The sequence below is a fragment of the Carcharhinus amblyrhynchos genome, chromosome 20 (genome assembly GCF_965287045.1).
Source record: "Carcharhinus amblyrhynchos chromosome 20, sCarAmb.v2.hapA, whole genome shotgun sequence".
NCBI classification, from domain to species: Eukaryota; Metazoa; Chordata; class Chondrichthyes; order Carcharhiniformes; family Carcharhinidae; genus Carcharhinus; species Carcharhinus amblyrhynchos.
This window is the reverse complement of record NC_137343.1, coordinates 4246341-4272736: the sequence shown is the minus strand read 5'-3', so window position 1 is coordinate 4272736 and position 26396 is coordinate 4246341. Positions and strand designations below refer to the sequence as shown.

At 40.7% G+C, this 26396-nt stretch overlaps 1 protein-coding gene across 10 annotated transcripts in view; it reads right to left on the bottom strand.

Annotated features, from left to right (window-relative positions):
• The window catches only part of ep400 (E1A binding protein p400), a 150136-nt gene that overhangs the window by 118436 nt on the left and 5304 nt on the right, over window positions 1–26396 (bottom strand). For 8 of the 10 annotated variants that reach the window (XM_080207995.1, XM_080207999.1, XM_080207997.1 and 5 more), the window contains exons 2-4: window positions 23121–24484; window positions 5482–5595; window positions 5259–5349 (exon numbers count right to left, since the gene is read on the bottom strand). In XM_080207995.1, coding sequence (XP_080064121.1) covers window positions 5259–5349; window positions 5482–5595; window positions 23121–24455 — 1540 coding nt within the window. In that variant the 5' untranslated portion in view covers window positions 24456–24484. The remainder of the gene's footprint in view (window positions 1–5258; window positions 5350–5481; window positions 5596–23120; window positions 24485–26396) is intronic. The other 2 variants (XM_080208000.1, XM_080208003.1) reach the window with 1 other exon arrangement.

The window sequence follows — 26396 nt, the reverse complement described above, 5'->3', positions numbered from 1 at the left end:
CCGACTCCACTATCACAGCAGGCAGTGCATACCACACCCCAACCACTCTGAGTAAAGAATCTACTTCGGACATCCCTCCTATATCTCTCACCATGAACCTTATAGTTATGCCTCCTAGTAATACTGTCCTTTGAATTCTCCTCCAAAATTGGAAACTTCCACCATTTGTATTTTGTTCCAATTTTCTGGTGGAGACCAGCACAGTATAGTTCCAAACAAGTTATGTGGCCTCCCAGTGAAGCCGTATTCAGAGCTATCTAACTTCCTTTCTAACTTAAAAGTTCATCCTCAGCCATTTATCATCAATTCATACCCCCTCCCCTGCCAAGGCTCTTGCAGATTTTTTCAGAAAAAAATTTCATGTTTTTGATAAGAGAGGGGATTAAGGGTTATGGGGAGAGGGCGGGAATGTGGAACTGAGCCACGACAGATCAGCCATGATCTTATTGAATGGCGGGGCAGGCTCGAAGGGCCAGATGGCCTACTCCTGCTCCTATTTCTTATGTTCATGTTGCCAACACTTACAACCAATGAAAATAGTCCCAGCTCCACTCCTTTACTTGTCATCTCCTCTCCAGTGGAATTCCTTCAACTATTCCATCCTCAAATTGCCTCAAACAAACTTAGTCCCATCTTTCATGCCAAACAGTGTTTTTCTCCTCAGCTCCTTAAAGCCCACAGAAGTTCAAGATTTGAACATTTCTCCTAGTCACCTTTCAAGATTAATTTTAGACAAAATTCATCTGGGGAATGAGAGAGTTACCTTGAAATGCTGGATTTTAAAAATAATTTTATTTGCACAGGTTAAAAGAAAGAACCTGCATTGACAGATGATTAGATGCTATTGGAATTACTTTTGACGTTGTTTCCCCCATGGTCCATAAATAACAAGTAACTTGTGTTATTGAGAAACCCCTCACCTCAACGTGTTGGGATGTTTCTGCTACCTTCAGACCATTACTCGTTTGAAACACAGGAACGGGTACAGAGACAGCAAGTGAGATCCAAAGGCTTCAGTCTGATATAAAAAATGGAAACTGCAAGGACAAATTTTGGCCAGACTTAAGGCAAGCTAGGTAATCCATTGATGCGCTTGTTATTTTGTATTATGACACAAAGTTATGTTGATGAAACTAAGTGAATCTGTTCACTTGCTGCAAAATGGATCAACAATTCCCACCTGATCTTCATAAAGACTGAAGGAGCGTGCATATGAAGCATAAACACCCCGAACACAAGCTGTATTATTGTATGGATAAAATATTGGGCAAATGGATTAGCACATCTGTAAATTAAAGATGCTCCGACTGCTTATGGGAATGATAGCACAACAATATCTGAGAATATCTCATTTATCCAAAACCTACAGCACCCCCATATCTTAGGAGATTCTTGCACTCCTGGACAGAGTACATGTAAAAGTTAACCACTGCATAACTAGCTTCTAGAATCCCAGAATTGTAGAATCAAAGAACAGCACAATAGGGAAACCAGCATTAAGTCTGCACTGGCTATTTCAAAGAGCACTAATTAGCCCCATTCCACTGTTCCCTCTCCAAATCCCTTCAAACATTTCTTGCATCAATTTATTCAATTCCCTTTGATTTCATTCTAATAAATATTTCTACACTATTATCAAACCCTTCACAATATTCCTAAAGCACGGTGCCCAGAATTGGCAAATAACTCACCAGCTTTTCAGGAAGTGTGTTTCAAATGCTGATCAGTTAGTTTAAAGAAGAGTTTCTCCAGTCATTTCCATCCTTTTGACAACTGTCTGTCTTAAATCTTTGCCTTTGTGTTAACTATTTGGTTTACTCTAACTAAAACTAACATAATTTAAAACATCTCTACTAAATTTCTCCTTAGCTTCTACTTCAAGAAAAACAACCTCAACTCCTCCACTATATCCATTTAACTGTCATATCTTACCCCTGAAAGCATTCTAATAAATATTTTAACACTATTATCAAACCCTCCACAACATTCCTAAAACGTGGTGCCCAGAATTGGCAAAGAACTCCAGCTGCGCCCAGCTGGAGTTTTTATAAAAATGTGGCATAACTTTTCAGCTTTTGTATTCTATGCCTCTTGTTATCACGTCCAGAATCCTGCATCCTGCCAACTTTAAAGATCTGTGCACACACACAACCCACCAATTTCACCTCTCTCTTTCCATGAAACCCTTTTAAAACTGTACCATTTAGCTTATGTCTTTCCTTCTCCTTTGTTGTACCAAAATATATCTCCTCACACTTTTCTGCATTGAATTCAATTCGCCCTGCGTACACACCATCCACCTGCCTGCTAGGTGGATTGCTATACTTTCAAGTTTTATCTCAATTGCAAAATTTCAAAGTTGTGCATTGAGGCCTCAAGTTCAACTCATTAATGTACATCAAAATCCAATAACTGAACCTTGGAGAGCCCCCCTGTCCTTTCACTTAGAGCTTCTAAACCCGATATCAATAACTTTCTCCCTTTGTCTTCTTTTGTAACTGATCCTTTGCCAAGTGTAACCCCAAACAGGTCTCTGGCTCACTGTTGCACTGAACTTTCCGCTCTCGCTCCGCACAACTTCCTTCCCGAGACCTCAAAGCTACAGAATACTTCATCTCCCTCGAGAATTTCCTTTCTCCAACAAACTTCAGACTTTTAAAATTCAAGCCTTGCATCACTGAACCACCCATTAATGTATCATATTCTCCCTGGCAAGTTTTGGTCTTCCTTCTGCAATCTTCTCCAGGCCTAAAGCACTCAAAATCCATCTCTGAATACCTTTACCCCACTACCAATGGTCATGCCTTTTAGTGACTAGGTTCTAAACTCCTTCCTTAAACCTCTTTGCCTTTCCATCTCTCTCTCCTCCTTAAAGATGTCCCCTTTCATCCAAAGGTTTTGATGTCTCCTTCATTGGCTATGCACATATAGAGTTCCCCAGGACGTTCTATTACATTATTGCATGCACACAGCATCTGCAATATTTTCTTCCACCTAAAGTCAGTAATACCCACCACCTACCCCACCATTAATAATTATGACCCATTATTATATCAATTCTACAGCACAGAAACAAGTCATTCAGCTCAACTGGTCATGCTGCCAATTATATTCCATGATGTGAAGACACTTACCAAATAAACCTATTGAATTTTAACCTGGTGTTGTGAGACGATTTACATCCACCCACCCTTTTTTGTTCAATCCTATCGGCATATTCTTTGTTCCCTTGTGTACTTATACAGCTTCACCTTAAATGCATGTATGCTACTAACATTGCAGAAGTTCATTTGTCTTAGTAATTACAGAATAGGATGAAGCTTAATTTCTGAGTCATCAAAATTTACATCAGTTTTCACCCAACAGGCACAGAATTTTCAACAGCAAGAACGATAAGTATAACTGACCACAATCTGGGTCGCAAAATCAGCAGCAACAGGTAAAATAAAGTTAACATCCACATACTCAAAAGGAATTTCTAAAATATGATTTATATGTCACATGTTGAATGTCAACTTCTAAACCTCATCCTCAAAATTATCCAATTCTCAACCCTCTCAACTTTTTCAATTTCTAACAGTCCTACATCTCTGTCTCTCAAACTCTTATCTACTGCATATTACACCCTCTCTTCGTTCTATCAGATTTCTACTGCTTTCAGTTATCTTATTCCCACACTATGGGAATTATTTCCCTAAAAACCTTCAAATCTCGATGTTCCCCAACTCTGAATTATCATCAATGCCTACTGGAATAGATAGAGTTTGGCTAGGGTAAGTATAAGATGCTTTACTGCAGCTATGATTGAAATGACCCACTTGGGAGCTGCCAAACAAAGTTTAATTAAGAATTCAGCTAACACATAGAAAGGAAATTAGCAATAACTTTTAACAATTCCAACAAGAAAAAAAACAGGATATTGTCTAAACCTTCACAACTAAATGTATTGTTGTAATATATCAAACCTCCTTAAAACTATACACCTGGCATAGGTTTAGCACAAAATAAGAATGCTTTTGTTGTTTTGCAGCTCAGCAATACTTGCTGCGAATTAGTCCTTTGGATGGAGAACTAGAACTCTGACTTCCCCATTCTGTAGCTACCAGCCCATCTTGAGGTAAAGATGGAGCCACTGCTTGTTAACAAACCACCAACAGCAAAATTTTCCCTCCAAAGATAATAAAGATTGCTTCTATGTGTTAACTACACTCCCAATCAAACCCTGCTCGGCAACAGTTCCCAAGTGGATAACCTCAAACATACCTGCAGTCCACACAGCTTCTAACTAAACAGCAGCTAGCAGAATTCCCATTACCAGTGAGGGAGGCACAAAAATACTACTTTTCAGTCTGGAGTCCAACTAAAACAAATCTTTAACATTACCTCCTGGCCACCATTACTAGAGTCTTTCCTATTCCTCCACTGGTCTGATTCCACATCACTTTATAAGATGCTATTTCAATGGGGGTTGCAATGGGAAGCAAAAATTGCAAAGCAATCCATTAAGACATCACCAAAGTATTGTAACCTTGATCAGAGACCAGTTCTGAAGTTGTAGAACCATGTCAGAAAATAAAACATCAACAAGCCACCTACGTGGTACTGCACAAGAGCGCTCCATAACATTTACACAACAAAAATAAAAGGAATCTGTACTTGTAGAGGCAAGAACAGCAACAGATAAATGAGCAGCCAAACTAGAAAGGCTCAGTACCATCTGCAACAATTGCAAGACAAATATACAACACAAGACCCAGCAAGGAAACTAACTTCAACACCACCAGGAGGAACAGGAAGCTTGAAATAATGCAAAGTTCATCTGAATTAGGAATACTTCATAGGAGACCGTATACATCCCATAAATTTCAACCATCAAATACACAGCAGGTAATAGATGGCTGTAAATCCAATTTAGAGGTTTACAGCAGTAGTTCACGTTTTATCATCTGAACATGGAGATTGAAGCAATGCTAAGTACTGATCATAACCAACATACACGAGAGAACTTTAAGATTTTACAGATCTCTTCACATTGTAACACTGGTTTGCACCATTTCGAATTTTAAAAGATAACAGCAATGCAGTGCAACACAGCACAAAGAGCTAAGCTTATGCTAAAGGATCCCATGTGATTCTCTTCCCTCTCACACTCCTCATTCTCTACTGCAAGTAGGCCAAAGGTAAACTTACTCCACATAAATTACATCATCACAATTGTGGCACAAATATTTACGAAACTGGTCCAAAATGAAACATACCTGTTTGGGACAAAGCCTGCTGCTGCCTTTTGAATGCTTCTATCTCCACTGTATTGGCTGTGCCTGCCACAGGGGTACCTTGATGTGTTTGCTATAGAAGGACAAGAAAAAAAAAGCACATCAGAAAGGGAAGAACTGGTTACGGCACGATGATACAACAGGATTTAACCCTTGTGATGCTATAATGATTCACAGACTTGCCGGTGCCACATTGACTCCTTACCTGAAACTGTTGCTGCTGCTGTGTTGAAAATGCAGCAGAAACATTAGGGGGAAGCTGTGTTGCTATGGCAACTGGTGTCCCAGTCTGGCCATCCTTTCCTGTCACCACTTTTACCTTAAATAAAAACAATGCATTCACAGGTTCGTTACTGAAATATCAAGTCTGAGTGAAAAAAAAGTAATTTGTGGTACAAGGACAGCCAGGAAACTTCTGTATGAATTCTGCGTCTTCCTATATTTGCTTCGCAAGGATTCATTGCCAACTTCAATTTTAACAAATGGGTTTGCAGAACAAAGAAAATTATTTATTGTAAAGCCAAAATGTGTGCTAATTATAAGCACCTTCAAAGGCAAAAATACATGAGAATCTTAGCCCAATGGAATCACATTTGAAAGTACAAAAATAACCTTGCTCCCCCAAAGAATTCAGGGATGTGGGGGGTGATAATGGGAAATAGTTAAGGTTATTTTGTTGACTTAAATGCCAATACACTTAAAATTTCTCTGAATGGTTATATTTTACTGTACAAAATCTGAAACTAGAAGAGCTAATCGTAGAATCTTTCACACTGACTGTCACAGCACGATATCTGAAATGGAATAAAGTCTACAAAACCCCATGTCAAAGCTCCTAAAGTCCAAAAGAGAGAAGCTGACAAAATCTCAAAACTATGAACGGTCCAACTACAGGTATAGCAGGCAAGCCTGCAGTCTGTGTGCTTGATTTTAGGATTGCAGTACTACCTACAAAAGAGTTCACAGATTTTAAATCTGCAATAGTTGGAGACAATCTTTTATTCACTGAAGGTAATTCCTTTCATTTTATTTGTCTTCTATAATATACAAATTGAAACAACTACTTATATACAGCAGGACAATTTGAATTAAATGTGCCAAGTTAAGGGTGGTAAATCACTACCAAAATATACTAAAAGTCAGCTCTTTGGACAAAGGTGAAAATGAACAAATTGTCTTAATTTTAACAGTACTCATCATTGAGATGTTAAGCCTTGTATTATTTGAAATAATCCCTACAAATGATAGGTAAACCTTCCAGCATCTCAAGTAAATATCAGACTCTCAAAAGCAATATGTCCTACAACCTGCAAAGTTAGGTAGGATACAGATTGACAATTCAGTCCATGTTTACAGTGTCGATCATTTTTTCTGCCCTTGCTAATTTCAATGAAAATGTAATTGAATTTTACTACTGAGGCCAATTTATCAAATTTAAACTTAAATGAAAATACTAAACAGAAAACAAGATTTCTAACTTCAGAGATACAAAAAAAAATCAGATGAGATAGTGTGCAAGTTAGTTTGAAGGTAAAGGAGCCCCTTCTATTATATAACCCTAGAGACCAGTGTAATGTCTATCAAGATGAAATGCTCCATCCCAGGGTTTTACAGCACAGTTCATAGTGCCAATGTTTATGCTTCAAGCTACAACTCTATTCACCTACTCAATTACTTTCTTCCTCATCTACTCATCCAGGTTTCTCAAAAGTACATCAAAGTTCTTCATTTCAAGTGGCAAGTTCCACGTCTAAGTATATTTCAGTAGTTTGAACAATACTGACTGGATGGTTCACAACATAATTAAAACCTTAAAACCATGCATAATTCAGGTCAACATTACCGATCAGAAATCACTATAGGAAACATTTATATAGTAAAACCCGTGTAAATTTAACATGTTGGAAATACAACCTCTCACACGGGGTAGCATTGTGACACCTCTGCTTTAGCATGTTCTCCTTGGTCAGTACCTTTGTGAAGTTTACAAACAACTTGCCTTCTTCCATTCCCAGGTTCGTATCAGTTTTGCTTCTGATATTAAATTCTGATAGAAAAATTATGGATCTCTAAGGGTTTATGTTGGGCAGCTGCTTGAAATATAATAGTTAAACATTAAGGCAATGCATAATATCTTTTCTTGTATTGCATCAGTTTTAGAATACAATATATAGAAACACTTATGATGGCTTGCAGTAGCCTTGCAATTATGATAATAATCCCATGAGCTAGAGTTGCTTGGTTGGAGCTGTTACTTTGTGAAATAACCAGCTTAACAAAAGCATGAGTATGGGACAAGAGGCAGGAATAATTTGGGAAGTTCAAATGAGCCAGTATACATGAAAACCCAACAGAGAAGTACACCATGTCAAACTAGAAAGGAACATTTCACTCATAGCTGCCTGCCTATTCAGGTAAACAAGAAATTCCAAGGAATATAAGTAGGAGCAGGAGTAGGCCATCTAGCCCTTCGATCCTGCCCCGCCATTCAATAAGGTCATGGCTGATCTGAAGTGGATCAGTTCCACTTACCCGCCTGCTCCCCATAACCCTTAATTCCCTTATCAATCAGAAATCTATCTACCTGTGACTTAAGCATATTCAACGAGGTAGCCTCCATCACTTCAATGGGCAGAGAATTCCAGAGATTCACTTCCCTCTGAGAGAAGTTCCTCCTCAACTCCATTCTAAACTGACCCCCCCTTATTTTGAGGCTGTGCCCTCTAGTTCTGGTTTCCTTTCTAAGTGGAAATAATCTCTCTGCCTCTACCCTATCGCGCCCCTTCATTATCTTGTATGTGTCTGTAAGATCACCCCTCAGCCTTCTAAACTCCAATGACTACAGGCCCAATCTGGTCAATCTCTCCTCATAAGCTACCCCCCTCACCTCCGATATCAACCTGGTGAACATTCTCTGTACTCCCTCCAAGGCCAATTTATCCTTTTGCAAATAAGGGGACGAAAACTGCACTCCAGTTGCGGCCTCACCAGTGCCTTATACAGTTGCAACAAGACCTCCCTGCTTTTATATTCTATCACCCTCACAATAAAGGCCAACATTCCATTCGCCTTCTTCATCACCTGCTGCACCTGCAGACTGAGTCTTTGCAATTCATGCACAAGGACCCCCAGGTCCCTCTGCACAGTAGCATGTTGTAATTTTTCACCATTTAAATAATATTCCATTTTACTATTATTTCTTCCAAAGTGGATAACCTCACATTTGCCAATGTTATACTCCATCTACCAGATCCTCTCCCACTCACTCAGCCTACGCAAATCTCTCTGCAGATTTTCCGGGTCCTCCACGCAATTCGCTTTCCCATTCATCTTCGTGTCATCAGCAAACTTTGTTACCCTACACTCGGTCCCCTCCTCCAGATCGTTTATGTATATGGTAAACAGTTGAGGTCCCAGTACCAATCCCTGTGGCACGCCACTAGTCACCAACTGCCAACCAGAAAATCACCCATTTATTCCAACTCTCTGCTGCCTATTAGATAGCCAATCCTCAATCCACGCTAACACTTTACCCTGAACTCCATGTATCCTAATCTTCTGCAGCAACCAGCAGGGAGATAGGTCTCTTCTCCCTGGAGGGACAAAGGTTGAGAGGCGACCTGATAGATGTCTACAAAATGTTGAGAGGAATAGATAGGGTGGATTCTCGGAGGCTATTTCCTAGGGCTGAAATGGTCGCTACGAGAGGACACAGATTTAAGGTGCTGGGAAGCAAGTACAGAGGAGATGTTAGGGGAAAGTTTTTCACTCAGAGGGTGCTGAGTGAGTAGAATTGGCTGCCGTCGGTGGTAGTAGAGGCGAACTCGCTGGGGTCTTTTAAAAGGCTTCTGGATGAGTGTATGGGATCTAATGGCATTGGGAGTTACAGATAGTTCTATGGCTTGGTAGGTATAGATATGATCGGCGCAACTTGTGGGCCAAAAGGCCTGTTTGTGCTGTAGTGTTCTATGTTCACCTTTTGTGAGGCACCTTATCGAACGCCTTCTGGAAATCTAAAAACAACACATCCACCGGTTCCCCTCTGTCAACCGCACTAGTCACATCTTCATAAAAATCCAGTAAATTCGCCAAACACGACTTTCCGTTCATGAATCCATGCTACGTCTATTTGAAAGACGGCAGAGTTTTTTTTTCCCCACTGTGGCTTGGTCAACATTTATCTCTCAACCAGTATCACCACCACGTTTCTCCACTATTAGTGGGATCTTGCTCAGCACAGATTGAATGCCACGTGTCCACATAAGAGGGACTGTGTTTCAGAAGGAAATACAAATCACGGGAACATCACAATCAGCAAACTCCCCTCCAAGCACACACCATCTTGGACCGCTGCTGTTCAAGAAATCAACTCAGCTCAAAGGAATTGGCAATGAACATTGGCCTTGCCAGCTATATGAATGTCCAATCTCTCTTTTTATGCTTCAAAAGCTAATTGGATCATGCAGAAAAATGTATAATCTATTCCATTTAAAACAAGAGGGCACTCAGTGGAGTATATATTCCTGCCATGTTGTATTACACAGTCAGGCTTTTCCCTGCCTTGTTGATGTTCCATAACTACAAAACTGAGAAATAAATCTTTTTATCAACAGCTTCCATCTCACTGAGGAGACATCTGGCCAATTCAAATCTGCTCTGAAAACTCTGCTTACACTTTGACAGCTGTGACAAATTCCACCATAACAGCTGAGAGAATCCAAATATTCTTTAAAAAAAGATCAATTTGTCCTTTCTCCTAATGTTAATGAACCTTTAAAAAATTCCAGGATCCAAATCTTCAATAAAAATTAATCAGTCCTTTGTGCCATTTTCTATCCATGTACTTTTTTAAAAAAAAATCCATCCGTTAGCTTTTGGGATACATTGCAGACTAGAGGAAAAACATTTAGCTCCAGCCACCCTCAGTTGTGGAGGTAACAATTATAGGTGGCCAGAGTTTGCAAACAGACACTAATCATGTGTTTGTGCTTGAATTGCAGGACTGGTGTGCCAATCACAATGAATTAAGGAGACTGATGAAAATCGCCATTTGGAGAAAAACATGCCATCTGCAATGCAGCAAGCTCTACGATTATCAGTTTAACATGCTCAACATGGACAATCAGCATCTCAAAGAAAGTTTACCTTATCACTTCAGATGGGTCAGAATTAAAACTTCTTTTACCAAGTTATTTCATGCATTCCTGATTTGGTTATCTTACAAGGAAAAGTGTAGCAAATTCAGCTCCAAATTACTCCTGCAATTGTCTCAACTGAAGGGTGTTCTGAAATAGAGTAAAACTAACTCAAAATAACCTGGTGATGAACTTTGAATCTTTAAAAGATTCTGCCAGAGAACTCAATTTCCTTTTTTTCTAAATAAAAATTATCCATGCATTCAATCTACACGAAAGCTAAAAGCCATTTTTCTGAAGTAAAATGAACACGCACTTTACATCACTTTTCATTTTGCCAGGATGTTCCAATACACTTTACAATCAACAATTATTGCTGAAGTGCAAATGCAGCAGCCAGTTTGTGCACAGCAAGATCCCTTAAACACTCATGTTCACACTAAGTTACCCTGGGATCATCCCACTCAACTTCAATACATCCTTTAGTTGCGTGTTGCAGGAATTCAATTCAAGCTGAATTTGCTGTATTTTGTTTGTAAAATAACCAAACCAACAGCATATAAAAAGCATGAAATATCTGGACAATGAGTTGAATTTTTTTTTACATTTTTACTCCATTCTTAAGCCAATGCTTAGAGCAGACCTAGCAAACCTAAATCCATTCCTTGTTTGCTCCAAAAGTCAAATTTAAATTCCAATTTAATCTAATTTGTGGTCCCCCCAAGTGAGACAAACATGATCCAAGCTGACAACATAAGGCATTGAACCCCATCTTGGGCTTGATCCCAACACGCCTGATCTTAGCCAAACAGCCTGGAAATGTTGAATCTCACTATACTACAATGCTTAAAATTAAAGTTTATTTATTAGTCACAAGTAAGGCTTACATTAAGACTGCAATGAAATTAATGTGAAATTCCCCTTGCTGCCACAGTCCAGCACCTGTTTGGGTCAATGCACCTAACCAGGACATCTTTCAGAATGTGGGAGGAAACCGAAGCACCTGGAGGAAACCCACACAGACACAGGGAGAACATGCAAACTCCACACAGACGGTGACGCAAGCCAGGAATTGAACCCTGGCGCTATGAAACAGCAGTGCTAACCACTGCACTACCGTGCCTTTAAATGGTCAATGAAAGGTTGATGGCTAATTATTCAGTGCTGGTTGAAGAGCAATGCTGGCCAGGCTAACAAAAAAAAACCTCCCTGCGCTTTAACTACTGTTTCAGACTCAAATACATCCACCCTAGGTTCAATATTTCATGCCAAAAGATGTTAAACTGATACCAAACATAAATTAGGATCCAATGAATATCTGGAGAAAAATTAATAGTGGCACACAAAGTCAGACATTCCTTTGGCAATCACTCACTAATATAGGATTCTAAGAAACTATATGTTACTGGTCATGGGTTCTATTGGTCCTTGCTTGGCTGATAAGCCCAATCCTGGAATCACATCTTTGATCACACACTTGGCAGCGTTTCCAGGAGGTGGGTTCAGTCCTTAGACTTTAGATCACTGACATTCCTTTCTCAGTCTCCTTTTCCATGCCTCCTCTTGCCATCGAGCGGTCTGCAAAAATTGTGTTCTTACAATCAGCATTTTCCTTCAAGTAGGTCTCTTCTGAGCAATGGTCTTCCAGGTGTTGAGGTCTATGTTACATTTCTCGCGGCAAGCCTCCAGGGTGTCTTCAAAGGACTCCCTTTGTCCTCTCTTAATCGGCAGCACTCCTTGAACTGGGCAAAGAAGATTTGCTTTGCCAATCGGGACTCTAACATCCTAAACACAACGATGCCTTGCCCTCACAGCTGATGCAGAGAATCCATCACAGTGGCATTGATGGTATCTCTCCAAGGCCAGGGGGTAATGTTGGTACATAATCCAAGTTTCTGAAATGTATAGAAGAGTTATGAGGACAACTGCCTGTAAACAAGAATTTTGGTGTCAACACTAATGTCATAGTCATCGAAGACTCATCATTAGGTATCTGAAGGCGACACCTGTGGATTGGATATGATGTTCGATCTTTGCATCAATGTCAGAGGATAGATGAAATTCACAACCTTAGATGAGAGGTGGTTCCTCAGGCAAGGGAAATATTCCACATCTGGGAGGGTTTCCTCTTTGATCTTGATGGAGGGAGAGACCAAATCTTATCCTGGGACAGGCTGATAGAGGATCTGAGTCTACTTGACATTGAGGCTGAGACCATTTCTTCGGTATACTACCACAAAAGTGTCATGCGTGGCTTGGAGATTCTCTTCAGAGAGTGGTGATGGCAACATCATTCACCTACTGAAATTCCACGAGCAATGTCAGGATCATTTTCTTTTTGGATTTCAACCGGATGCAGTTGAAAGGTTTTCCTTCCATCCTGTTGACGAAGTTCATCTATCGGAAAACTTGTTCTTGACAAAGTGAAGAATAGTGGCAGCGAATATGGAGAAAAGGATGCGGGGAGAGTGATGACACATCCCTGCTTGACTCCAGTCTCGACCTCAAAGATTTCTATCTGTTTTCCCCACCACTGAGGAGGTCACCAATATCTTGTCTTGGAGGAACTAGACAATGTTGATGAATTTCTCTGGACAGCCGGCCTTTAACAATATCTTCTATAACACTTTCCATATGGCTGAACCAAAATCTTTGGTCATACTGACGAAGGCCATGTAGAGTGGTTTTGATTTGATTAATTATTGTCACATATGTTAACATAGTGAAAAATATTGTCCTTACATGTTATACAGACAAAACATATCATTCATAGAGCAGGAAACAAGATTGTGCAGAATGTCCTGTTACAGTCATAGCTAGGGTGCAGAGAACGATTAATTTAATGCAAGGTAAGTCCATTCAAAAGTCTGAGGTCACGTACCAACTGACTCAAGAACAGCTTGAGTCGGTCGGTACACGACCTCAGACTTTTGTGTCTTTTTCCTAAAGAAAGAAGGTGGAAGAGAGAATGTCCGGGATACGTGGAGTCCTTAATTATGCTGGCTGCTTTGCCAAGGCAGCAGGAAGTGTAGACATAGTCAATGGATGTGAGGTTGGTTTGCATGATAGATTGGGCTACATTCACAACCTTTTGTAGTTCCTTGCAGTCTTGGGCAGAACCAGAGCCATACCGAGCTGTGATACAACTAGAAAGAACGCTTTCTATGATACATCTGTAAAAGTTGGTGAGAGTCATAGCTGACATGCCAAATTTTCTTAGTCATCTGAGAAAGTAGAGGCATTGGTGGGCTTTCTTCACAATAGTGCTCTTGGCATTTCCCTTGAAGTTGTTGAGCAGAGTAAATAATGCCCCCTGGAAGCCTCATTGGCTTTCTGGAAGGATTACTTCACAGACTGGTAAAAGATGGCTATGCAAGATTCAAGTGATGACCTTCCGGGCAATGGAGTGTAAAAAGATTTTGCGGTAGTTCCCACAGTCCACTCTGTCTTCTTCCTTGCCACATAAGGTGCGTAACGTAAAAGTCCATGGAATTGGATGAAGTGTGTTAGCATGGATTGAAAACTGGCTGTCAAATAGAAAACAGAGTTGGAATAAACAGGTCCTTTTCAGAACGTAAAGAAGTAACTGGTAGAGTGCCACAGGAATCAGTTCTTGGACTGCAACTGTTCACTATTTACATTAATGACCTGGAGAAAGGAACAGAATGTAAAATTTCCAAATTTGCCAATGATGAGAAGATAGGTGGAGGGGCAGGTTGTGAGAAGAATACTGTGATTCTCCAACAGGATATCGATAAATTGAGAGAGTGGGCAAAAACATGGCAAATGAAGTTTAACGTGGGGAAGAGTGAGGTCATGCACTTCAGTAGAAGGAATCAAAAGACAGATTATCTAAATGGAGACACACTGCAGGTGAGTGAAATACAGAGGGATCTGGGTGTTCTAGTGCACGAATCACAAAAAGCGAGCAGACAAGTCCAACAGGTCATTAAGAAAGCAAACAGCATTTTGGTCTTTATTGCAAATGGGTTGGAGTTTAAAAACAGGGAGATTCTGTTCAATTGTACAGGGTTTTGGTGAGGCCTCACCAAAGATAAAGGGCTGGTCATTTAAAACTGAGATGTGTAGAAATTTCATTTCAGAGAGGGTGGTGAATCTGTGGAATTCTCTGCCCCAAAAGGTGGTGGATCAAAGTGGAGGTAGGTAAATATTTGAAAGATTGGAGAAAAGGGAGGGGGGGTGTTATGGAAAAAAAGCTGAAGCCTGCATAAATCAGCCAGGATTGAACCAAATGGCAGGGCAGGCTTGAAAGGCTTGGTGGCCACTTCTGCATCTATTTCTTGTGCTTTTGAAGATGGTGGTGATGATGGCATCCCTGAGGCTGGCAGGAATTTCTTCCTTTTCCCAGATTTCCAGGGACAGCTGATGGAGATGAAGTGATCTTTTTCCCCCAAGTTTGAAAATCTCCACTGGAATCCCATCCACTCCTGTGGCTTTCTATTCTTCATGTGGCTTCAATTTCATCCACACAAGGTGGGAGTCAAAGATCATCTTTGATAGAGAGTTGAGGGATTTTCTCAAACATGTCCTCACCTATGAATGCATTACAGTTTAGGAATTCTTTGAAGTGTTCTCTCCATCCAAGGCTGATGCTTTTTGTCTCTTAAGAGAGTGCTGTCCTTCCTCCGCACTGATTTCAGGCCCAGGGTGTTGGATGTATTGGTGACACTTAAGAAGCCCTGGGTGTTATGCTTATCAGCAAGGAATTACAGCTCCTTAGCTTTCGCAGTTCACCACTGGTTCTTGATTTCACTAGTTCTTCTTTGTACCTCTGCCTTTGCTGATGATATCGTTTTGCCAGGTGCAGAGAGCTTTCCTCTTCTTGTCAATGAGGTTCTGGATTGTGTGCTCACCATTGCCAAACCAGTCTTGATGTTTCCTGGTCTTGTAATAGATGGTTCCTTCACAGCTTGAGATGATGGCTTTTTTCAGCTCTTTCCAATTTTCCTCCATTGTATTAGAATGAACACTTCTGAAGATTGTTGGAAGTTCACTAACATGCTTGGCTCACAAAGCCACATGCTTTTGATCTATTTCCTGAGCTGTTTCTTCATCCTCTGCTGCTTATGGAGTTTGATGGACATAGAGAAGTGGATGAGATAGTGGTCTGTCCAGCAGTCATTGCTTTGGTGATGAGGGCATCCTTTTGGTCTCGGGGTCAGACAATGTTGTTGTCGATCATGTGCCAATGTTGATCATGGATCTCTTCAGGAAGTTTTGAATTTGTCTTTTTGGTGGGATAGTGTTAATGATGACAAGTTGGTGTCCCACAATTTGGTGATTAGCTGGAGTTGCAATTCCCAGCTCCTTCCTTTCCAGAGTTGAGAGCCCTTTCCAACCCTGGCATTGAGGTCCCCAAGGAGGATGCGGAATGTTGGAGAGTAGAGTGACCAGAGTGGAATAGAAACCATCTTTGGACCCATCATTGGCATCAAGGGTTGGGGCATAGGCACTCACGATCGTTGCTTACTGGTTCTTGGCAAGTCGTAGACAGAAGGTCATGAGGCACTTATTAATGTCAACAGGGAGCTCTAAACAGATGGTAAACAGAAATTTGGCTTACTGAGACCACACTTGTTACTACTGCCAACTTCCAGACACAGCAACCATCACACAACACAAAATGAAGGAAAAGATTATTCATTCTGCTTCTGTAGAAACGTACCAAGCCTTTTTATTAATCAATGCATGTGAACAACATTTATTTGTATGTGCCCACCCAAAGTGTACATACATACATTGTATCAGATCGAGAATAACACCACTGGCTCCTGGTCCAGCAGTGCATCAATTTAAAATTTTCATCCTAGTGCTTGAAACCACCCATTTCTCTGCATTTCACCATCCCTACAAATCCTCCAGGATCTCTGCATTCCCTCAATTTTGATCCATTGTGCATCTCCTACTTCTCTTTATCTCATCATTGATAGCCATTCTCTCAGCTGTAAAAGCACTAAAGCTCTGGAATACCCTCCCTGAACCTCTCAGCTTCTTTCACTCCTTTAGGAAACTCTTAAAAATTAACATATTTGACCAAGGTTTTGCTCACATATCTCCTTCTGCAGCTCTGTACCAAATTCCATCTAATTGTGCTTCTGCGAAGGGCCTTGGGGAATTTACCAGGTTATGGTGCTAAATAAATAAAAGGTGCTGCTTCTCTTTAAAAGAGATCTTTATTTGAAGGCCACCTCCACTTATGAAGTAATACATCAGTACACAGAACAATGAATTCAACATATTGGATTTGAACAGACTTAGTGAGTGGGCATGAAAACGGCAGATAGAACATAATATGGAAAAATGTGAGGTTTGATAGCAGGAACAATATGCAGAGCATTTCTTAAATAGATTAGAAAGTGTAATTGTGTAAATGAACCTGGGATGTCCTCTTCTTTAGGTCACTCACTGAAAATTAACATGTAGGTTCAACAAGCTATTTGGAAGGTTAATGGGTATGTTAGCCTTTAGCACAAGAGGGTTTTGAGTATAGGAGTAGCAAAGTCTTGCTGCAATTGTGTAGAAACTTGGTCAGACAGCATCTGAAGCATTATGTGCAGTTTCATCCCCTTACATCAGGAAGGATATTTCTGCCACAGAGCGAGTGTAACAAAAAGGTTCATCAGACTTGTTCTCGGGATGGCAAGACTGTTCTAAGAGAGATGGGAGAAAATGGCCTGTGCTCTACATTATTTCATTGAAACCTACAAAATATTTAAAGGGATAGACAGGATAGATGCAGAGAAGATGATTCCCCTGGTTGGGGAGTCCTGAACTAGGGGCAGAATTTCAAAATAAATGCCAAGTCAGTTAGGACCAAGATGAGGGAGAACTTTTTTACTCAGAAGGTTGTGAATCTTTGGAATTCTCCACTGTAGAGGGCTGAGGACACTCAGTCGCTGAGTATGTTTAAAGCAGAGATTGACAGAGTTCTAACACCATAAAGGGACATGGGATACTGTGGGAAAACAGTACTGATGTGGATGATCGACCATGATCATACTGAATGGCAAAAGCGGCCCGATAAAATCAAAGGCCTACTCCCGCTCCTATGTTCCCAATTTCCTATACAATATGCAAAAGTTCATCCAAGTAATTGCTATTGGGATCAATACAGATCATGCAGGAGTAACATAGGGATTATGGATAATAACAAACGAAAATTGAGTAGGCAGAAAATCATGGAGCATGCAAGTAATGGTGCTAACAGCAAATGTGGAAAATACAAAATTTACACTGTAATCATTGAAAATAACAAAATATAATTCACAATCTGTGCAGGCAAAGTAACTTTCAGTAACAGAATTAATATTTGATGTTGAATATCTACCACGATCATGCAATCATTGTACACAAAACATTCCAAAATAAATGCGAATTAAAACCTTATAGCAACAACAAGCAACAAAATGTGACTCTCTCCTGCTATGCAAATACTGAAATCAAGTTTTAAAAAAATGCATCTTCAGGAAGCTAAAACGTGTTTACATTTTTACTGCAACAACAGACTGGGAACGTATTAGAACTGCAATTAGAAACTTTTATAGAACTACATAAGTACACAACAGCATCCAGGACAAACCTCCTCTCACAAAGGGTTGAGAGAACTCAGAATGCACTGTCCCAAAACGTCTTAGAACATAAAGCAAACATTTACTGAGCTACTTAAAAAGAAAGTTACTTGGGAAGCAAGCGCATTAGGAATTGGAAAAAAGGCAGGGAATTAAAATTAAAACTACTATTATTTGACAGAACTCGCAGCGCAGTCAAAATTACTAAGCTACAGTAGATCTCAGTCACACAACTTATAGGCCTTAAAGACTATGACCATACTCAGTGCTCAGATAACTACAGGAGTGGCTTACAGCTGCATCACATTCGAATCCCAGGGATAACCCAGAAGGCAAATTTCTCTCAAATTAAGCTTTGGACAGATACACAGCAATACTTGACTTATGGCTTAAGTCGGAGGTGTGGTAGATTGTGAGGAAGGGTGTCGAAGTTTGCAGGGTGACTTGGACAGGTTGCAGAGCTGGGCCGCGAGGTGGCGGATGGAGTTTAATGCGGAGAAGTGTGAGGTAATCCATTTCGGTAGGAATAACAGATGTGTTGAGTATAGGGCTAACGGGAGGACTTTGAATAGAGTGGAGGAGCAGAGGGATCTAGGTGTATGTGTACATAGATCCCTGAAAGTTGGGAATCAAGTAGATAAGGTTGTTAAGAAGGCGTACGGTGTCTTGGCGTTTATTGGTAGGGGGATTGAATTTAGGAGTCGCAGCGTCATGTTGCAACTGTACACAACTCTGGTGCGGCCGCACTTGGCGTACTGTGTGCAGTTCTGGTCCCCACATTACAGGAAGGATGTGGAGGCTTTGGAGAGGGTGCAGAGGAGGTTTACCAGGATGTTGCCTGGTATGCAGGGGAGGTCCTATGAGGAGAGACTGAGGGATTTGGGGTTGTTTTCACTGGAAAGAAGGTGGCTAAGAGGGGATCTTATAGAAACATATAAGATGATTAGAGGTTTAGATAGGGTGGATGGTGATAGCCTGTTTCCTCGGATGGAGAAATCTAGCACGAGGGGGCATGGCTTTAAATTAAGGGGGGGTAGTTATAGGACGGATGTCAGGGGCAGGTTCTTTACCCAGAGGGTGGTGAGGGACTGGAATGCCCTGCCTGCTGCAGTTGTAAATGCGCCTAGTTTGGGGGCGTTTAAGAGATTGGTGGATAGGTTTATGGACGAAAAGGGAGTGGTTTAGATTAGTGGGTCAATGTTTTTTTTTAAAAATAAGACTGGTCGGCGCAACATTGTGGGCCGAAGGGCCTGTTCCGCGCTGTAATGTTCTATGTTCTATACTGTATAGCTTTATAACTGGGAACCTCATGTAGCAAATAATAAATAGTTGCACAATCACTTACCCTACCTCAAACACAACAGCACCCACTTCTATAATTGAAAATCCAACATTTTAAATGGACTAGAATTTTTTTAAAAATAAAATTACACAGAAACCATAACCCAACTAGTTCTTACTGGCGTTGATGCTCCTGTTCAGTCTAGCATCATCAGAATATTCTTTTATTCCTTTTGCATTTACATTCTTATCTAGGTGTTCACTCATTTAAAAAGGTACCTGGATCCTGCGCCTGAAGGACTCAACTTGCCAGGCTACAGACTAGGTGCTGGAAAGTGGGATTAAGATGAGCAGCAGGTTTCTTTTTTTATTCTCTTTCTTTGATTGGCACAGACATGTTGGGCTAAATGGCCTCTTTTGATGCAATAATTATTTTATTGTGGATCACCTTAACTACTCCCTGTGATAGTCAGTTACAAGCTGCTGCTGTCATGGTATATCACACTTGCCTGTCACCCTCACATATCCACTGAAACTTCTCTGCAACCGCTCTGTGACATCTATCATCTAATCACACCCTAGGCGGACCCGTCCTCCACTCTGCCCTCTCAGAGATGTCTGTCACTTTTCAGCTCTGATTTCATTGGGTAAAGAAGTTTCTCCTGAATTCCACGTTTGATTTCTTGGTGACTATTTGACATTGATGGCCTGTAGTTTACTCCAAATCTGGAATGCAGCCAGACCATAGTGCAATTTAATACTAAGCTGTCCAGATTTGTGTAGCTCATTAGCAGAATCATTGGCTCTTCCCAATAAAATTACATTTGATACTTTTGAAGTTTCCACTCCATCCAGAGACAAAGTCAATGACAGCTTTATACCAGTACTTTTGCCCCATATATGTGCACTCAGTGAAGTGCTGTCCACATATTTGGGTGCTGAACAGACAAGAACATAAGAAATAGAATCAGGAGTAGGCCACTCAGCCTTTCAAGCCTGTCGCGCCATTCAATACAATCATGGCTGATCCACACTGAACTCAACTCCTTTTCTGTGCCATTTCCCCATATCCTTCCATTCCTTGATTTATCAAATATTTATCCACCCCCACTTTAAATATTTCTAATGATCCAACCTCCACCTTCCTTTGGGGCAGAAAATTCCAAAGATTCACCTCAGTTTTAAATGACCAGCCTTTTACCTTGTAGTTATGTCCTCTTGTTCAAGACTCTCCTTTTAGTAAAAACATCTCACCATCTATCCTGTCAAGCCCCCTTAGGATATGTCTGAATAAGGTCACCCCTCACTCAAATAAGCTCTGAGGAATACAGATCCAGACTATTTAGTCCATCTTAACTGGACAAACTTTTCACCCCAGTAATTAGCATGGTGAACCTCCTTTCGAACTGCCTTCAATGTTACCCCATCCTTTTTTAGGTAAGGGGATCAATACTGCCAAAATGCCATTTGCCTTCTTAACTACCTGTTGGACTTGCCTGCTAGCCTTTTGTGATTTATGCAGTTGAACACCCAGATCCCTCTGTACTTCACTCACCTTAGTCTCCCTCCATTTACATAATAATGTCTTTTGATTCGTCCTACTGAAGTACATGACCTCACACTTCCCCTCATGAAACTCCATTTGCCAGGTTTTCACTTTCACCCAATCTATCTATATTCCAATGCAAAATCACAATATCCTCATCACAATCTGCCCTTCCACCTACCTTCATATCATCAGCAAATTTGGAAACCTTACATTCTATTCCTTCCTCCAAGTCATTAATGTACATAGCGAGCAATTGTGGGCAAGAATGGTTCTCTGTGGCACTCCATTTGTTACATCTTTCCAATCTGAAAAGGATCCGTTTATTTCAGCTACGTGGCAGTCAGTTTTCAATCCAAGCTAACACATTCCCTCCAATCCATGGATTTTTACTTTATGCACCTGCACTCTTTTGAACCACCTCTTCAACTGCCTTTTGAAAATCTAAATATACTACATCTACAGGTTCCCCTCAATTTACTCTCCACTTACAATCTTATGAAAGTAGCACAACACCTTCAGAATTAAGTAATAAATTATTTCAAAACTTCCATTCTTATATTTTAAATTATTTCTACAATTGTTTACATATATCACCTTCCTGAAAGTTCAAACACACAACTTTTCTGTAACTTTATTAATGAATATCAAATAATTTAGCTATCTCTGAATGTACCAGAAACTATTTTCTATCTAGAAAAGAGTTTACAAACGTTGCTCCATTTGTAATACTTTTGAAAGAAAGTAAAATCAACCTTTATATAATACTTGCAGTTGCTAAGTCATCATGTAGGTTGTATCTTTACCTTGATCCTGAGCTTACAAAACAGAAAACCTTACTGCAGAATATAAAAAATAATATCTGCTGGCTTTTTAGCTCCACATCAGAGACTTTCCAAATTATTGAAGCGCATTCAAAAGTGATTCTGTCCACTATTGTAACATCTTCTCCCCTGGGTAAATGCACACATACACATTCAACAAAATAGAGCCATTTCATCAAAATACCCTTGTTTATTGTTTTTGCCAAGAATGGGCAAGACCAGCCCCAATGAAGAATTGTCCTGGTCAAAATCAATAGGGCCTAAGAATTAAACTCAACCCCATGGTTTGTTGCACCCAGTATTCTATTGCTGGAGAAAATGGGCCGCCCCTTCTTGGAGTATAATAGCCACTTAATTATTACACAAATTAAATGTCTAGAAGTCAAGAACTAAATGGTGTACACTATTCCAAAGCTGGCCTTAGAAAGCATCACACCAAGTGGAACTGCAGAATATTCCTGGCTTTCCTTTCACCCTTGAACAGAAAACCAACACTCTGACAATGGATAAGGTTGGATGTGGCTAAATGGAGATCGTCAAGAGGCTGGGTGGCAAAGATGAGCATGTTCATATGGAAAGAAACCATGCAAACCAACAGGGTTTTCAATATACAATTTAAATTGCCAAACAATGATGTAAATGGGTAAGAAATCTCAGATATTCAATGCGACACTTTGAAGTGATATATCACAATATCTTCACTCCATACCTAGCTCCATTTATTCTGAATGTCCATTACAGTAATAAGGCTTGAGTTTTTTTTAAATAATTGGTGCAAAGCAAGTTACTTTAACATTTTACATTACTCCAGTTGAATTCTGCACAATCAGAAAATTGTACTTTTAACGATCTCAAATGAATTTGGTCCACTTTAAAATGAGAACCTTTGAAAATCCCATTCATACCATATACTGAAGGAATGGCAATAACACAGCATAGGAAACACCCAAGGAAAATGCCATTCATGCAACTTCTCAACAACTGGAATTATTAAAGCATAAAGCTACGATTTAGCGCACGAGCTGTGGACACTGATTGCAACATTCAATAATAAATGGAGACATTCTACATTCATGAACAGGGGAGGATGGAACAACATGGCGTTGGCACCAAGGTAGAACCAAGATGAAAATGATCTGTCTGGGTCCTCTAAAGAGGGCCCAAACAAAGCTGGGTGGGCTGAGATTCTTATTCTTGTGTTAACTGAAGGACTAGAGTGTGGTTGCAAATGCCCAGGAAGCTTCAAGACATTTCTACCCTTAAAAAGATTTATGAATATAGTCCTGTTCCACTTAACAGCTTTACTTTAACCCAAAATTCAACTGATTTGGAAGATGGCTGAAGAATTTAATTGCCAGTGACGAATTTATCACCTTGGCCAGGACATGTGCACACAGCCACACTCTCACCCTGCCATTGCCACAAGTACTGGAATGGTCTTTGGATTAAATAGTGAATTGTTTGTTTACCTCATCATTAATGACTTCAGATTGCTCTTCCTCTTCTTCCTCCTCCAGGTCCAAGTCATTCTGCTTCAAATATGCCAACAAGGCCAGACATGGCTTCTTTCTGAACGCTAAGTAGTCCATCATATTTCCTTGACGGTGTTGAAGGAAGAAAAGTTCAATCAAATAATCCTTAAATGTCTCTCTGAGAGTGTCTATTTCAGCCAGATGGTGCTCCAAACACTGCTTCCTCAAATGAGAAATCTCAGAGGTGGCAGGTGGAATCTCTTCCAGCTTCTTTGGTTGTTTCCTCACAAATGGGGTGCAACTGCTGGTGGGAGTCAGACAAGTCGGTGCCAGACTCTGAGCGACTGTGTTCCGAGATGGGCTAGAAGGAGGTGCCTGAGACGTCATTCCAAAGGTCGATTGCCCTACCACGCCCGCAGCCAGGGCTACGGGAGTCCTTTCATAACTTACAGATCTGGCCACCTGCTGACCATGAAGAACTTGCTGCTGCTGTTGAATCAGCTGTCCTTGTATAATGCTGCTGATTTGCGGAGGCAGGTTTGACGTGGTGATGTGGCTCGGGCTAGGCAGAGGCTGCATAGCGCCGCTGGCTGCGGGGCTCTGAGGCCCAAGGTGATGAATGGTTCCACCAGTTTGGGAGTGAGGCTGCGAGAGTCTGCGTTCTCGTGGCACAGAAGCAGATGTACCGGTTGTGGTCAGTTGTATCTGCCCGCTGACGTTTGAAGTGATCTGAGCAAGGGTGGACGGGTCCTGGTACACAAAGTGCCCGGCGCTGGATGGGCTAAGGTTCAGTTGCCTGACCAGCACATGGTCATGGTTACACATGCCCAACCCTGTGGCTGCTGCACCTGTCCGTTGTACACTCTGTAACAATGATGCAGGGCTATGCTGTGTGGGGCTCTGTGGCTGGACTTGAGGCAGAGGAGAGGTTACTTGAATGTACGATGGAGATCCATGATCAAACCGCCTTTGTTGCCCCACTGCCTGTGAGCTATACTGGAATCCCGGGGATGCCGGGTTTTGAATCGGAAGTGGAGCCAAGGTAATTTGTTGACTCCCAGCCATCACTTGGCTGACATTCTGCAGCGTGATGTTGACATTCTGGGCGGACACCGGACTCCGGTTCATTATAAGCTGCTGCAGTTGGTAACTCGGTGACTGGGGCCCAGAAGGACTGGCCACAGTGCGTGGCACAGGACTGAGGGCCGGAGCAAATGCTGTGGCGGGAGACTGGGGTAATGCAGTTTGATCATCTCCCTCACCGCCTGTATATGACTTGGATCTCTGCAGTGGGCGCTGTATATTTTGTGGACCACTGCCATGGTGCATCATCACCAATATCTTTTTGAGCGAGTGCTACCCTAGAAGAGAGAAAAAAAATCTTCATTTAAGAAAAGCAATGATAAAAAGAGTTTTGCAACAAGAAAGCAAATTAGTGAAAAATACAAAAGCAAATTTTGAGTGAGCCCAGCGATTTTGACAAAAAGTATCTGATCCGTGAAATCTTTAGCTCAGACAGTCAACGTTTTACTTGAATTTTGGATTTCTTACTAAATTTGATCTAATCATAGTAGTTTAGCTAACATGATCAATTAATCAGAAGTCTTGGCGCTTTGTCAAGCTAACACATAAATACTGTATCTTCTGTTCTCTGTCTCTATCTAGCCGTTATCATTTTGCTGTTCATGTGGCTTCAGTGTATACAAACTGTCTGCCATGTTTTCTACAACTATGGTTACATTTCAAAAATTTGGGAGGTAAGATCACGTAAGACAAGACTTTCTTTTCCTATTTTCTGTTCACAATTTTATTCTCCTGCTTTTAGTTAGGGTCCATCCACAGAATATTCTTAATGGTCATCCATTAAAAATAAACCTTATTTTACTTATTTAATATCAAAGGGAGGGAACTATTGAAATTAACCTCTAAACCCTAGTTGAACAGCTAACTCAATCTCCCTCCAAACTGTTATTCATTTTGGAGTCAGGACTCCATAAACAGCTAAACAATCACACCATCCATGTTTGTTCCTCAATGGTGAGCTGCTTTAAGAAAATACAAAGTTGAGAAAAATGTTCATTACAGATTCAATAATTATGATCCCTGTGTTTGTTGATCTTCAGAGGCTTTTAGTCCAGCAACACCTTGATTTTAACATTCCTTTTCTGTTATTTATCTCTCTCCATGGTCTTTTCCTTTAATCTCTTCAAGCCCTGAAAACAAAACCCTCTTTAAAACCTATCCCCCAAACTCCAACCCCTAATGCATTCACCACCTTCTTCACCCCATCAATAGCAGTCAGACTTTCAGTTGTCTCGGCCCTAGGTTCTGGGACTTTCCTTAAAGGTCTCTGCCAATCTCTCTCCTGATTTAAGATGCTGCTTAAAAGCTCTCTTTGACTAAAGATTTCGTCACATATTCTGATGTCCCCTGTAGCATGTTTTTTTTTTAATATAAATTCCTAGTTAGACGTCAGCCCAAACATGCTAGGCACCACACTTAGGGAAAGATGTCAAGATCTTGGAAAGTGCTTAGATTTACCGGGATGTTACCAGTTATGAAAAGTTGATGGCAAAGTCACGACTAGTCTATTGGAACTGAGAAACTCAAAAGGTGATCTAATGAGAGTTTTTCAAGATGATGAAAGGCTTTGGTAGAATTATGTAGAACATACAGCACAGAAACAGGCCATTTGTCCCAACTGTTCTCCACCAATGCTAAAATCCACACAGTAGGAAATTCCATCACATTTTATGAAACTCTGTCAACATATCCTTTTAATAAGCTGGGAAAAGAAAGGAAAAAAGATTGAGAAGCTGAATCCAGAACCAAACAACAGGGCTAGAAGGAGTCTTTTGAATTGGGCACAGTGGTTGGCAAAGTGGCCACCAGTGACATTGTAACCCATGAAGACTAGTCCAGTACGAGTCAAGTGAAGACAGCACTAAGCTTTTCATCTGGAGACAGTTGAGGTCTGAAAAAGTGAGCCTGTAGAACGATCTGAAAGAGAGGACAGGAATTTTGAAGTAAAGCATATGGACCAAAAGGACCCAAGAAAGAGCACGGCGAAGACTTATTAAGTGGGACAAGTGTCATTTTTTAAAAAAAAATGATTGTTTTTTCCAGTATTTAATAATGTGATAATAATATTACACATTAAGTCCTTGAAATCCGACAGCAAAGTGATAGCTTGATGACTGTGCTACCTAGAGTTTTTACTGTAATGGCTGTATTAGTCCCATTTTAATTGTTCATGCAATAATATGTGGAATG